Genomic DNA, 15,988 nt, shown 5'->3' on the forward strand with positions numbered 1-15,988 from the left:
ATGTGCTTGGGCCACCTGTTAGTAATTTTCTTTTTCTTATTATTTGCCTGTTGCTGAATGCTAGGTGGCAATCTTACTGAGTTGATGACTTAGGATGTTTTTGGTTAGTGAGATTCCTGTACTTGGTTACAATTTGAGATAAGAATGTATAAATGTTACTTCTTGCATTTTTATCCTGGAAGTTAGGCAAATTTCTGGGTTAAAGCAGGCATTCTCCACCACTGATTAACAAGCAGTGAGTGTATAATAAGTCTGTTTCCCCCACTGGATAGCCAGCTGTCTGTGTTAGTTACAGGACTGCATGCATTTCTAGTGAAGAAACTTATTCTGTGTTGGGCTTGTTCTCATTCCTAAGACTAAAGTGGCAGTCTCTCTTCATGCTTGACACTTAGCCAAGAACCAGACATATCCTTCACCCAGTTAAGAACATGTGTATTAAAAGTCAGTGCAGGGGCGCCTGGGTGGCTCAGTGGGTTAAGCCGCTGCCTTCGGCTCAGGTCATGATCCCGGGTCCTGGGTTCAAGCCCCACATCGGGCTTTCTGCTCAGCAGGGAGCCTGCTTCCTCCTCTCTCTCTGCCTGCCTCTCTGCCTACTTGTGATTTCTCTCTGTCAAATAAATAAATAAAATCTTTAAAAAAAAAAAAAAAGTCAGTGCAGATGGAGAGGCACCCCGTGCTTCTTGCTTTCTGGCTGAAAGCCAACACCCTCCTGAGTTATTTGGACTTATAAAAATAGAGTGAAGGGTAGGCTATTGGTGATCTAAACAAAATGGTGTGTTGATAAATCTCCATTCAGACCTACGTAGGCACTCACTTGCTATCCAGAATGAATCTTAAACTCTTTGTATGATTATGTGCGTAGAAATCTGCTGAGAGCTCTGTTGCTCGATAGGTCAAATGATTCAGTGTAATGGGTGTCCCTGCTGAGACTGCTCTGTAAGGCATCTTTCCCTCAAGGCATGTGGGTGGTTAGTGCCGGGGTAATGAGGCGACTTGCAGAAGTGCTGAGGGGCTTTTTGTGAGTATATTCTTGATTCAGTTTTTGAGTTCAGGCATAAATCATCGTAGCTTTTAATTAAAATCTGTCTTAATGAATCTGCTTTTCACAAAAGGAAGGTTAACTCTGTCTCTGCCACAAGTAAAAATTAAAAAATACCAAGATCCATTCTGGCTGTGCCAAAACTAGATCAAGAGCCTGCCCCAAATGATACTGGCTGGATAGCACAGAAAACGTACTTAGGATAGATCTGGCACTCCAGGCAATGACAGCAAACACAGGAGTTTAGTTATTAAAAGTCAAGTTTTTATCTTCCTTCTTCATCCTTCTGTATATCCATGATTGCAGTCACCACGTTTTACCCTAAGCAGAGAAGAGGGCTCTTTGTTAAGAATCTAGTCTTAATGTATAAGTTGTCTTCTATTACCTTTTTTTTTTAAGGTTTTGTTTTTTTGACAGAGACCGCAAGGGAGGGAACACAAGCGGGGGAGTGGGAGAGAAGCAGGCTTCTTGCTGAGCAGGGAGCCCGATGTAGGGCTCGATTCCCAGGACCCTGGGGTCAAACCACCCAGGCACCTCTTCTATTCTTATTTTTGTTACGTAGTTAGGACTGAAACTTTATTTGTTTAGAAGAGATGACTTAGTATCTTTAAAGAGTTGTATATTTTCCTTTAATTCTCCATCTTCAACCTGTTACAGTTGTGACTATCAGAGATACTCATGATTCAATAAGCCATCTTACTGAATTTTGACACTTGACAAAGAATGAAGCTTCGAACTGCCCAACTCTCAAAGTATAGCAGTAGTTTGTTTTTGTTTTCTAAACTGTGCTTAATGTATGGAAGGATTGAATGACAGTATCAGCAATCAGCAGTGTGATGTTCATTGTTAAAGGGGTCCTGTGGGTCTTTTCATAAAACTAGTGTCGTATCTTTTTTTATTTGATCAGTATGTTGTAGGAAAGATTGTTTCTTAGGTTTAATGTGATGTCTTTTACATTTCATAATATCTTCACATTGTTTCCTTTTGGTCCACACAGCAGATTGAAAGGGGTTTTTTGCTTGTTTGTTTTGTTTTTCCTACAGATAACTCCTTAACATTTTTTTCAGCTTAAACTGAATTTCATTCTTCTAGATTCTTATATAGAGTCTAAATAACTACTGCTTCTGTAGTTCAGCAAACATGTTTAGGTCCAGCTTCAATTTGGTTGTAATCTAATGTTTATTTTTTGTTATGGCTTTATTGATGTATAATTGACAAATAATACACTGCACATAATTAAAATGTACAGTTGATGAGTTTTGCCATAGGTATATTCTAACGGACCCATCACTACAATCAAGATAAATGAATATAGCTATCACCCAAAAAGTTTCCTCGTGTCCCTTTATAGTCCTCCCTATCCCTGGGTAACCCCTGACTTATTTTCTATAACTCTGGATTAGTTTTGCATTCTATAATCTTACAGAAATGGGGAGGGGGGTGTTGGCAAGCAGTACTTATAACTCATGGTAGATCTCTAGTTTTTTCGGCCAACTCAAAGTGTGAACTTTCAGAGGATAATATTCTGTTGACTTGAATCAAAGTGGCCTTAATACAAGATAGGAGGTCTTTGATATCTAGCTTCTCAGTGGGAGCCTAGTGTTCAATAAAAATAGCAATAGCTAACACTTACTGAGAACCAACTATAAGCTAGGCACTATTCTGAGCACTTAGATTTATTCACTCATGCACACCTCCTAATAGTCCTGAGCAGCAGGTACTGCTATCATCATTTTACAGATGAGTAGATTAAAGCACAATTTAGTTACTTGCCCACAGTCACACAGCTAGGAGGTGGTAGAGTTTAGGATTGAAACCGAAATAGTATGACTTTAGAACTACCATTGTCTGTCAGATATAACCAGAAAGCTTGAACCTTCTAGTAGCCTTAACACCAAAAGTAGCAAAGTGTCACATAATAGGTTACATAGCCAAGGAGCCAGGGTTCCATTGGAATGGCAAACATTTACATTCAATTTGCACCTGACTTTGACTACCAAAACTGAATGCTTTCACACTGTTACAATTTTACCTGTGTAGTCGGGTTATTTCTTCATTGCTTGATTTATCTTTCTTGTAAATTGATTTCCTCAGTCCACACATTTTCATGTTTTGTGGCAGTGTTATGATTTGACCTAAACGTCTTGTTTTCTAGATGATCCAGACCCTGATGATGGATTTAACTATAAACAGATGATGGTTAGAGATGAGCGGAGATTTAAAATGGCAGATAAGGATGGAGACCTCATTGCCACAAAGGAGGAATTCACAGCTTTCCTGCACCCTGAGGAGTATGACTACATGAAAGATATAGTAGTACAGGTTGGTGGAGAGCAGTGATTCTCAACGGAAACCCAGTTCCTCTTTTTGTTGCTTATACTGTTTTTCCTCTTTATTCTTTACTCTATATCTGGAAGAATGACTTGCTTTTATTTTTAAGCAAGCTCTAAGCCCCAGTGTCAGGCTTGAACTCACGAACCTGAGATCAAGAATCATGTGCAATACTGACTGAGTCAGCCAGGCGCTCCAAGAAAATCCTGTTTTTTTTTGTTTTTTTTTTGTTTTTTTTAAATTAACACATAATGTATTATTAGCCCCAGGAGTACAGGTCTGTGAATTGCCAGGTTTACACACTTCATAGCATATACTTTCCCGAATGTCCATAACCCCACCACCCTCTCCCTACCCCTTTTCCCCCGGCAACCAAAAATCCTGTTTTTAAAAATGTCCCATAACCAGTGATCAGACACTAATAACAGTAATATTGAAGAATTCTCACAGAAGGCAGTTACCAATAAAACAAACTACAGACTTTATAGTTTTGTAAACATAAAATATAGACTATAGTTATAGACATACTGGTCACATCTCCTGTTAGAATGATGTCAGCATGACTCGGTTTATTCCGCATCATCATGGGCTTGGTGGGATAGGTCATTTTTTAAACGGTACCAGTGTTTTCCAAGAAAATTCATAGTTATTTTGGATTGAAGCATAAGAAATAAGTGATGTTTTACCATTTTTTAGCTGGGGAAAAGGCAGTTTCCTGTGTGTGTGGTTTTTTTTTTTTTAAGATTTTATTTATTTATTTGACAGAGAGAGATATCACAAGTAGGCGGAGAGGCAGGCAGAGAAAGAGATAGAGGAGGAAGCAGGCTCCCTACTGAGCAGAGAGCCCGATTCGGGGCTCGATCCCAGGACCCTGGGATCATGACCTGAGCCGAAGGCAGAGGCTTTAACCCACTGAGCCACCCAGGCGCCCTCCTGTGGTTTAACCATACCCACACATAAACATATATGTGTGCGTGTGTGTGTGTTTTTTTTTGTTTTGTTTTTGTTTTTTATTTGACAGAGAGAGAGCACAAGCAGGCAGAGAGGCAGGCAGAGAGAGAGGAGGAAGCAGGCTCCCTGCTGAGCAGAGAGCCCGATGCGGGGCTCGATCCCAGGACCCTGAGATCATGACCCGAGCCGAAGGCAGCGGCTTAACCCACTGAGCCACCCAGGCGCCCGCGTGTGTGTGTTTTAATGAATGATAAGGTATTGCCTAAATCTCATCCAGATACTTACTTTGTCTCCTCTTCTGTCTAGGAAACAATGGAGGATATAGATAAGAATGCTGATGGTTTCATAGATCTTGAAGAGTATATTGGTAAGTCTGTTTCTACTGTTTTTCCTAGGAGAAGCTGAGAAGCTCTCTGGAAGTGCGTTAGCACATAGAAATAATTTACCCCATGGGTCAACTCTTAGCGTGTCATTAAGGCCAGACGAGCATGAGGAATAGTGGGTTGTGATAAAGTATCTGAAGCAGCACTGTCCAGTCAAAATGTAAATGTGAGCCACATGTGTATTTCTACTTTTCTAATAGCCACATCAAAAAAAAGTTTCTTTAAAACATGATTATTTTCAATAATTTATTTTATTTAACCTAATATTTTAAAGTTCTAGACTTTCTATGTGTTATCAATATAAAGTTAGGATTTTTTTTTTATTCTGTGTTCAAAAGCATATTTTACACTTGCAGGACATTTCAGTTCAGACCAGCCACATTTCAAGTTCATGATAGCCCCATGTGGCCAGCGGCTACCTTATTGGATAGCAGTGATACAGTGCATCCCATATGCCTGTGGAATTGACAGTAAAGAGTTGCAGGGAGCCTAGGCTGGCATTAGGAAACCCAAGAGAGGAAGATAGGGAATAGAATAAAAGAGATTGGTGGGGCACCTGGGTGGCTCAGTGGGTTGGGCCTTTGCGTTCAGCTCAGGTCATGATCTCGGGGTCCTGGGATCGAGTCCTTCATCGGGCTCTCTGCTTAGCAGGGAGCCTGCTTCCTCCTCTCTCTCTCTCTGCCTACTTGTGATCTTTGTCTGTCAAATAAATAAATAAAATCTTTAAAAAAAAAAGATCGGTGGGTAAATAAATGACCACGAGTTGCTGATTTCTCTTAGATCCTTTCTTTGTTCCTTTTCATGATTTCCTGTTGTGTGTTCTGTCTAGGTCTTCTCCTTTTTTTTTTCAAACCTGTCCCTTGAATTAAACAAGTTACTTCTTTTCTCAGATTTTTATCTAATTATACTTGCTATTTATATATAGGGTTATTTACTTAAATTACTCCCTGAATATTTGCCCTTCTTTTCTTCAAAGACTCACTGATGTGTTTTGAGTTTTTTAGAAAAAGAGAGATGAGCAGAGGAAGATAGTTCTTTTTTTTTTTTTTTTTTTACCAAAATGATTATTTTTAATAGAGTTCATTAGCACAGTGGAAATAAATGTCTGGGTGCACTTACTGAGCCTGTTTCAAAGTTGACTATTTCTGCCTTTAAATATTTAATTATTTTCTCTTTCGTTCTTGTCTTTTGCCATTTTATCACCATTGCAAAACTGAGGAACTCATTTGACCCTCCAGAGGAGAGGAATTAAGGTTTATAACTGTTAAGTACCATCATTTATCAAGCACTGAGGTCAAATAAGGAGATACTTCTTTCTACATCTCTATCGTATAGGTCCAAGGGCAGAGGAATTGTATTTTGAAACTATTAAAACTATCAACTGTGTGTATGTATGTTTGTTACTTTCTTTTGTAAACAGTTATACACTGAGGAAGCAGGGAGACCTGAAAGTCTCCCAAGCAGTGTCTCCCAGTTTCTGGGGATTGTGCTAGTTTCTACCCTGTTGAGGAAAGAGATCATAAACCACATGGTCATTGTCTCTCATATTTAGCATTAATAAGAAGTCCCTGGAGTTATACTGTTGAGTATTTTTAGTCTTTAAATTTGTTATAGAGGCACCTGGGTGGCTCAGTTGGTTACGCGTCTACCTTGGGCTTGGGTTGTGATCCCCGAGTCCTGGGTTTGAACTCCATGTCAGATTCTTTGCTCAGCAGGAAGCTGCTTCCCCCTCTCTGCTCCACCTGCTTGTTCACTCTGTCAAATAAGTAAATACAATTTTTTTTTAAAAATGAAAAATAAATTTGTTACAGAACATTGCAAACACATAAAATTAGAATAGTATAATGAACCCCTGTGTACCTGTGCCCAGCCCTAACAGCCATCATCCCATGGCCAGTCCTTTTAAATCTTCAACTATTCCCCCCCCCTTTTTTTAAATTATTTTGAAGTAAATACCAGTCATCATCTCATATCTGTAAGCATTGGGTTATGTATCTCTAAAACTTTTTTGACATAATCTCAAAAAAGTTTTTGAGATTATATTAAAAAAGGATTAAATCTTTTTTAAATAGAAAATTCAATATTATTGTCATCTTATTTAGGTTTAAAATGTACTTAAATTATGGTTGTTGTTTTTTTAAGATTATTTATTTATTTATTTGACAGAGAGAGAGATCACAAGTAGAGCAGCAGGCAGAGAGAGAGGAAGGGAAGCAGGCTCCCTACTGAGCAGAGAGCCCAACTCAGGGCTCGATCCCAGGACCCTGGGATCATGACCTGAGCCGAAGGCAGAGGCTTTAACCCACTGAGCCACCCAGGCGCCCCTGTTTTTTTTTTTTTATAGTATTTAATATACTATTAATAGTATGTCTTTCAAAGAGTGCCTGGGGGCTCAAGCATCAAGACTCTTGATTTTGGCTCAGGTGACGATCTCAGGTCGGGGTCATGAAATTAGCGCCTCATTAGGCTGTGCGCTCAGCGTGGAATCTGCTTGTCCCTCTCCCTCTGTTCCCTTGCTTGCTTACTCTCTCAAATAAATAAAATCTCTGAAAAAAATAAAAATATATAAAAGTATTTTTTTTCATTTGTTTATTCAAAAGTATGTCTTTTAAGTACACATTTATTCCCTCTCTAATTCAGAATTTCCTCATAGGTGTACTGTGAAAGTTCTTCTTGGCCCGCAGGAGAGCCAAGGTAGGGCGCTGGCCCAGCAGCTCATACAAATACATTTTCTGAATGTGCTGTAACATAGATAAAGAACTAGGAAGTCCTGCTTTGAGTTATTCCTTCTTTGTTTTAAAAAAAAAAAAAAAGTAGGTCTACTCTTAGCCCTCAAATTCAGAAAGACAACAATACCAAATGACAATAATATAGTTTAGTAACGAGTTCATCCTTTATTCAAGGGAAAACAGTCCACGGATTGGGGAGTGCAGTGCCTAACAAGCAGTGGAGCACTTTTCCCAAGGGATTTTGGGCAAAAGTGAGTTTTATAAAGCATTAGAAGTAGTAACAGAAACAGGATATGATTGGCTAGAAGGCTAGGGATTTCCTTATAGGGCTGGCAGGTCCTGTTTTCTAGGGTCAGGTGAGCTGCAAGTGGAGTTGGAGAATTGTGATTGGCATATGTTAATTTCCTTGCAGGGTGGTGTTTCCCTTAAGCGCAGGCTAACTTGGGTTCAGATCTGTGGTGTGGGCCGTGCTACCCTCATTTTGTGGGTTTCAACGTATGAATTAGCTTTATCACAACTAAATAGCTACCTTTCCTTAGAACTGCTAGACATATATAAGGTGTGTTCCCATACCTTGTATGCAGTGCACATATACTTACTTCGATGTAGTAAACTCAGTAGTCTTCAGACTTCTTCACTCACATAATTCTGAAAGAATTTGCCAAAGAGTATTCCCTTATACATTTTAAAGTTGGCATCTACAGTATTTAAGTAAAGTTCGTATTTTTTTTTTTAAAGATTTTATTTATTTATTTGACAGAGAGAGATCACAAGTAGACGGAGAGGCAGGCAGAGAGAGAGAGAGAGAGAGGGAAGCAGGCTTCTTGCTGAGCAGAGAGCCCGATGTGGGACTCGATCCCAGGACCCTGAGATCATGACCTGAGCCGAAGGCAGCGACTTAACCCACTGAGCCACCCAGGCGCCCCAAGTTCGTATTTTTTTTTTAAGATTTTATTTATTTATTTGAGGGAGCAAGCGGGGGTGGGGGTACGGAGAGGCAGAGGGAGAAGCTGACTCCCTGCTGAGCAGGTGGACCGACTTTGGGCTCAGTCCCAGGACCCTGAGATCATGACCTGAGCCGAAGGCAGACACTTAACCAATTGAGCCACCCAGGCGCCCCTAAGTAGACATTTAAACAATTGTGAAGAATCTCTCTCTTGGCTGTAATACTGAATTTTAAAGTACCTTAACTCTTACATAAATCTAGTAAAATTCAAGTACCATAGCAACTTCTTGCCTATAGTGTTCATATAAGTAATTTGAACAAACCAACTTTATTTGTTTATTTATTTATTTTAGTTGGGGGGTAGGGCTGGTGGGAGAAGGAGAGGGAGATTGAGAATCCTAAGCAGGCTTCATGCCCCACACAGAACCTGACTCTGGTCTTAATCCCACACCCCTGAGATCATGACCTGAGCCGAAATCAAGAGTCAGATGGTTCACCAGCTGAGCTTTGCAGGTGCCCTTGAACAAACCAACTTCAGAAGATAATTAGGAAAGTCACATTTGGACTGAGTATTCAATAGTCCCAAAAGTTGATTTTTTGAAATGTGATAATGGACATTATGGCTTATATATAGCCATCATTTTTAGAGATACATTTTTTTTTAAATATTTTTTTTTTTAAAGATTTTATTTATTTATTTGACAGAGAGAGATCACAAGTAGACAGAGAGGCAGGCAGAGAGAGAGAGGGAAGCAGGCCTCTTGCTGAGCAGAGAGCCCGATGCGGGGCTCGATCCCAGGACCCTGAGATCATGACCTGAGCCGAAGGCAGCGGCTTAACCCACTGAGCCACCCAGGCACCCCTAGAGATACATTTTTAAAAGTACTTAGTAATTGGTTATACACAGTTTGTGTTTCTAGCATACACTTCTCAAGTTTTCTTGAGAATTTAACATAGCACCTTTCTAAAAGCAATATGTTTAGCTAGCTACCTTGGGTGGAAATGGAATGTAGGGGACAGCTATCTTTTAAAAGTTTATCTTTCCAAATGCTAGTCATTGCCCTTTATTTCTGCATTTCTTGAGGGCTAAGGATTCTCTTTGCACTCATATTACAATCAGCAACTAGAAACATTCTTCTTCTTTTTTTTTTTTTTTTAATTCAGTTTAGTTAACATGTAGTGTATTATTAGTTTCAGGGACAGAATTTAGTGATTCATCAGTTGCATATAACACCCAGTGCTCTTTGTGTTGAGTGCCATCTTAATACCCATCTCCCCATTATCCCATCCCCCACCCTCAGGTCCCTATAGTTAAGAGTCTCTTATGGTTTGCCTCCTCTGTTTTTATCTTATTTTTCCTTCCCCTGCCCTATGTTCATCTGTTTTATATCTTAAATTTCACATATGAGTGAAATCATATGGTATTTGTCTTTCTCTGAGTTATTTTGCTTAGTGTAATACTCTCTAGTTCCATCCATGTTGTTGCAAATGGCAAGATTTCATTCTTTTTGCTGGCGAGTAATATTCCAGTGTATGACTTTACCACATCTTACCCATTTATCTGTTGGTGGACATCTGGGCTCTTTCCATATTTTGGCTATTAAGTACGTTAAGCAGTTGGAAATATTCTTGTTATAAGGTCATTGAGTAAGCCTGAGGAAAATGCCTTGCTTTCTCTGACCTAAAATACCTTTGTAATTGCTACTAGGTTCCAGACAGATGGATGAGGAAGAAGAGTTAAGCCAGATTACCATGTGGCAGTCTTGAGAAAAAGACAAACTTACCTTTTGCATTATGTACATGTGCGTGCAGGTGACATGTACAGCCATGATGGAAATGCTGATGAGCCAGAGTGGGTAAAGACAGAAAGAGAACAGTTTGTTGAGTTTCGAGATAAGAACCGTGATGGGAAGATGGACAAGGAAGAGACCAAAGACTGGATCCTCCCCTCAGACTATGATCATGCAGAGGCAGAAGCCAGGCACCTAGTCTATGAATCCGATCAGAACAAGGTAAGTCTGGCTAGGCCCAAACAACCTGGTAGTGATCGAATAGGGAATTGCCTAAAACATTCCTATTGAGGTACATAGAGCATGTAAGGTCTTAATTGGTCTAAGTCTGCTACAAATATTAAGTCGACAATTGAAAATTTACAGGGCAGTGCTAGCTAGGTGATCTCATTTTGGAAATCCCTTTGCTCAGTAGTGTTCACACCATCGGAGGCGTTTGGCTTCAGGATGGAGCCTCTGTATATAGCCTGTATCCAGTGTGTGTCATCTGTTATCTTCGGATCCCCAGGAAATTTTCTCTGCTTTTTTCCCTTTGTTATTTCCTTTGTGCTTTTACCTATTACAGGCTCATCTGCCTGCTCAGAGTTGGTCATTTCCTTCTTAAATACACTTTTTAAAATGAAGTTCTTTGTAGTAGGTTATAAATCAGCATTTATCTGGAGCTTGTTAAAAGTTTTCTTGATCATCGGGGCGCCTGGGTGGCTCAGTGGGTTAAGCCGCTGCCTTCGGCTCAGGTCATGATCTCAGGGTCCTGGGATCGAGTCCCGCATCGGGTTCTCTGCTCGGCAGAGATCCTGCTTCCCTCTCTCTCTCTCTGCCTGCCTCTCCATCTACTTGTGATCTCTCTCTGTCAAATAAATAAATAAAATCTTTAAAAAAAAAAAAAGTTTTCTTGATCATTTATCTGAGGCATTTGTTTCATAAAAAGAGCAGTAGTCTCACTAAGTCGTCACCTTTTCAGCAGTTGAATGCTCTGCCTAGAGTAGGCTGAAAATCAATCTAAAGATGGAGGGGTTTGTATTCTGAACATTCTCCTGTCTAGGCCAGTCTTTGCTTTCAAATGCAGTGTCTTATCATCTGAGCTGTTTTAAGGGACGGTCTGTTTTGAGTTCTTGCTGCAGTCACTTCAGTAGCCAGGTGCTGTGTCTTGAGATATGTGAGAAAAGAAAACTCCCAGGGTCATCCCTTGTGAATCCGGCCTAGATAATTTTTGAGCTGAGTGTCTGAGCCTTCGTTGGGGGTTGTGTCTGGAATCTGTTGCTGGCTAAGGCATAGCGGGGGTGAAGACTTCGTGCAGACGTTAGCAGATTTTATTGTTCCTGTTAGGCAATGACTGGATTCACTTTAAAGTATTTTCCCCAGTTCTTCCTGTCTCTTACCTATACATAGGAGGTGGCCCACATTTTGCTTGATGCATTAAGTTACTGAGCTATTATTTCCACCCTTCCACTTTTAACTTTCTTGATAAGAAAAATGTGTTAATTGCTATTTTCTTCCCTCTTTGTATGTTGTGGAGGGTTGGGGGTGAAGGTTGAGTTCACATTATTTTAGTGGGAATTAGAATCTTAAATCCTGACTAACCCCGTTTTGTTTTATAGTGGTGTTTTATAGCGGTGTTGCTAAATTGGGAATGGGAAATCGTTTTTTCCTCAATTTACTCTTCTCTCTAATTTCAGGACGGCAAGCTTACCAAGGAGGAGATTGTTGACAAGTATGATTTGTTTGTGGGCAGCCAGGCCACAGATTTTGGTGAGGCCTTAGTACGACATGATGAGTTCTGAGCTGCAGACAGAGGAATCCACATTTCTTCCAAAGTAATTTATTTTTACAGCCTCTGGTTTCACATGAAATTGTTTGCGCTACTGAGACTGTTATTACAAACTTTAAGACCTGAAAAGGTGTAATGAAAACCATCCCGTCCCCATTCCTCCTCCTCTTCGAGGTACTGGAGGGAACTGTGCTTCTGAGGAACAACTCTAATTAGTACACTTGTGTTTGTAGATTTACACTTTGTATTATGTATAACATGGTGTGTTTATTTTTGTATCTGTTCTCTGGTTGGGAGTATGATATGAAGGATCAACATCCTCAACTCACACTGTAGGCAAACGTTAGCCCTTCACTCTTTCTCAACCCTTGCCATATAATTTTTGTAATTCTGACTTAACTAATTTTTTAAGCCTGAGATCAATAAGAAATGTTTAGGAGAAAGAAAAGGGAAAAAATACACCCCACTATTTTATTTAGAGAGATGACACTTCATCTTGCCTGTTGAAAAGTGTTTCCGTAAGTAGTAGGGGCCGCATATTCCATTCAGTTGCTCTCAGTCCAGCAATTGATTGTGGCATTATCTGGGCGAGGACCGATCCCTGTGCTGTCAGAAAGCTTGGCTCAACTTGATTTCGTTCAGTTTTGTTCTTCCCAGTAGGACTAGCTGTTTGCTAATTTTGCCAGGCACAGCTGTGGTGGGAAGAGTTAGGGCCAGTGTCTTGAAAATCAATCAAGTGAGTGTGATCTCTTTATAGAGCTATACATAGAAACAGCTGGAAAACTAAGGGAAAAATACAAGTGTTTTAAGGGCACACACTTTCTTTTGGGTGTGCATCTGTTGAAGTGCTCAAGACTGTCTTGCCTATTGAATCACTGTGAGTGCCCCGTTCAGCTCCTATTTCCCCAGGTGTTCCTAGGAATTAATCTTGCTTTCACTACAGTTAAAATGTACTCCTTTCCAATTATGTCATTTCATTGAAAGTGCCTTTAATGAGAGAAATGATCACCAAATGAGGGTTTTCTTGAGAAACCCTGAGATGAAATAAAGAGTTTATTTGGGCCACCTTATATGACGCTTACAACCTCCCAATGTATTGGGGATTTTTTTTTTTTTCCTTCTCTTCCCTTTCTCTTTCAGACAGTGGTTAAATAGCAGTATTAGTTAGGAGCTTGGTTGCAGTGTTCTTATCTTGTGGGCTGGTTTCCAAAAACCACATGCTGCTGAATTTACCAGGGATCCTCATACCTCAGAATGCTAACCACTTACTACCAGGCCTATTTCTGTGTCAGCTGAAGAGCTTGAACTCAGACTCAAAGATGAGAGGGCCTACTGAGAGGACTCTTTGGTTTGAGGACCGTAGCTCAACCTTCTTGCCTTTGACCCATGGCCCCCTCTCTGTGCTGCCCCCAAAAAAGTTTATCGTGGATCAGCAGGTTGCCAATCCTTGTCAAAGAGAGGGACGTTGTAGAAAGAGCTGAAGAAGCCGCCTTCTGTTCCCAACTCACCTTTACCCATAGTTTATGTAACACAAACTCTGTCTTTTTTGGTCCTTTTCTTAAAGATGGACCTCTTTTGAGAAGAATTATTGTATTCCAAACCTTTTTAGCCCTCAGGTTACTAAGATAAATATATGTATATCTAACCTTTATTATTTCATATATCTTTCTGGATAATAGATTCAGGTGGTGCTGGGTGATTATTATAATCTGAACCTAGGTGTATCCTTTGGTCTTCCATGATCATGTTGAAGTGGACTACTTGGCCTGGTTAAAAGCCAGACTATAACGTAATTTGATCCTGGCCTTTGCATTGAGCTCTTGAGAGTGGATACACTCTTTTTAACCCCAGTATAGGGGAATGTAAATTCTCTGCTCTCCAGATTCCCCATTTTTATCATTCAGAAGATCAAAGATGATAACATCAACCCAGGATTAGAGAGGGCACATCATGAACGGTGTGGCAGGAGGGCCTTGCAGCTCACTAGGTACAGAGAACCCAGGCCTGATATTAAGGTTACGCACTTAGAAAGCAAACCTTCATATGCTGAAATGGCAAGTTCTGGATACTGGGTGCTCAGCAGCAAGCATACTCTAACCTCTGATGACCCCGGATTATCTTTTTGGTTTCAGTCAAGCCTGAGGCTGGTGAACAGTAGCTACACACCCACATTGTGTGTTCTGTGAATGCTAGCTCTCTTAAATTTGGATACTGGTTATTTTTTATAGAGTGTAAACCAAGTTTTATATTCTATAATGCAAACAGGTACCTATCTGTTTCTAAATAAAACTGTTTACATTCATGGTGGGGTATGAGTATGTCCTTTATTCTCTTAAGAAATGGAATTCTTGCTTAGAAAGATGGGTGCTATAAAATGTCAAGAAAAGGAGGTCTAGAAGTTTTACCATGCTTCCTCCCCATCCCAGAGAAGTTCTGCCTTCTCCCAGATTAGCTATTCCTTTTTTATTTCTGAAATTTTCTAGCATCTTTCTCACTACAGCTGTAACCCTTCTTTCCCTTCTTTGCTTTCCTTGGGCCATATGACTGGAGAGGAGTCCAGCTGCTCATTACATAATTATCTGATACCAAACACAAGCCATTCCTGAATGTACACACAACATTTATCTTGACTTTTATTTCAACAAGGCTCTTTTTCAGGGGGTGCAGAGGGGAAGCATAAAGTATAAAGTAAAACAGTTTTTTTTTTTAAGATAAACTTTTTAGTGTGTTCTTTTTTTTTTTTTTTAAAGATTTTATTTATTTATTTGTCATAGAGAGAGAAGCGAGAGTGAGCATAGGCAGAGTGGCAGGCAGAGGCAGAGGGAGAAGCAGGCTCCCTGCCAAGCAAGGATCGCTGGGATCATGACCTGAGCCGAAGGCAGCTGCTCAACCAGCTGAGCCACCCAGGCGTCCCAGTAAAACAGTTTTTTGAACATTTTGGTATATAGCTTATAAATGATATTAAGAGGTACATAGACATTTTGAGAACATGAAGGGAATTAACTGTTAACTTTACTAAATAATGGAGCTTAAGACAGATGTATAAGTTTAGCCAAATTTGGTGGGAGGAGCTCAAATAATTCATGCTGGCTCGGGATCTTCTGGATATGGCTGTCCCTGCCAGAACTATTGGGTTATTGGCTGTGGTGGCATAAAGACGGTCTTTCAAACTCATATTTTGGGCCTACTCAAGGTTTTGGGTTTTTCTTTATATCTCCCATTTCTAGGGTGTTTAAGTTTGTTCTAATTCCGAATGTATCATCTCAGAACAGATCCCCCAATAAGGAAAAAAAATCACAAAAAAGGAGATAATTTTTTTTATTTTTTTAACATCTTAATTTTATATTTTTCAGCGTTCCAACATTGTTTATGCAGCACACCCAGTGCTCCATACAATATGTGCCCTCCTTAATACCCACCCCCAGGCTCACCCCTACCCACCCCCACCCCCCACCAAAACCCTCAGTTTATTTCTCAGAGTCTATAGTCTCTCATGCTTCATCTCCCCCTCTGGTTTATCCCAATTTCACTTTTCCTTTCCTTCTCCTAATGTCCTCCATGTTATTCCTTGTGCTCCACAAGTAAGTGAAACGTGTAATTGACTCTCTGCTCGACTTCTTTCACTCAGCATAATCTCTTCCAGTCCTGTCCATGTTGATAAAAAGTTAAGTATTCATCCTTTCTGATGGAGGCATAATACTCCATTGTATATAATGACCATATCTTCTTTATCCATTTGTCTGTTGAAGGCCATCTTGGCTTTTTCCACAGTTGGCCATTGCTGCTATGAACATTGGGGTACAGATGGCCCTTCTTTTCACTACATCTGTATCTTTGGGGTAAATAACCAGGAGTGCAATTGCAGGGTCATAGAGTAGCTCTATTTTTAATTTCTGAAGAAATCACACTGCTTTCCAAAGTGGGTGCACCAACTTGCATTCCTACCAACCGTGTAAGAGGATTCCCCTTTCTCTACTTCCTCTCCAACACTTGTTATTTCCTATCCTGTTAATTTTGGCCATTCCAGCTGGTGTAAGGTGGTATCTCAATG

General features: G+C 40.1%; 1 protein-coding gene across 3 annotated transcripts in view; it reads left to right on the plus strand.

Annotated features, from left to right (window-relative positions):
- CALU (calumenin) overlaps nucleotides 1-14,239 on the plus strand; it is a 32,148-nt gene extending 17,909 nt beyond the window's left edge. For all 3 annotated transcript variants that reach the window (XM_047694835.1, XM_047694833.1, XM_047694834.1), the window contains exons 4-7: nucleotides 3,195-3,361; nucleotides 4,628-4,688; nucleotides 10,192-10,391; nucleotides 11,846-14,239. In XM_047694835.1, the coding sequence (XP_047550791.1) occupies nucleotides 3,195-3,361; nucleotides 4,628-4,688; nucleotides 10,192-10,391; nucleotides 11,846-11,950 (533 nt within the window). In that variant the 3' untranslated portion in view covers nucleotides 11,951-14,239. The remainder of the gene's footprint in view (nucleotides 1-3,194; nucleotides 3,362-4,627; nucleotides 4,689-10,191; nucleotides 10,392-11,845) is intronic.
- Nucleotides 14,240-15,988: the final 1,749 nt, after the last annotated feature.

The sequence above is a fragment of the Lutra lutra genome, chromosome 11, assembly GCF_902655055.1.
Source record: "Lutra lutra chromosome 11, mLutLut1.2, whole genome shotgun sequence".
Lineage (NCBI taxonomy): Eukaryota > Metazoa > Chordata > Mammalia > Carnivora > Mustelidae > Lutra > Lutra lutra.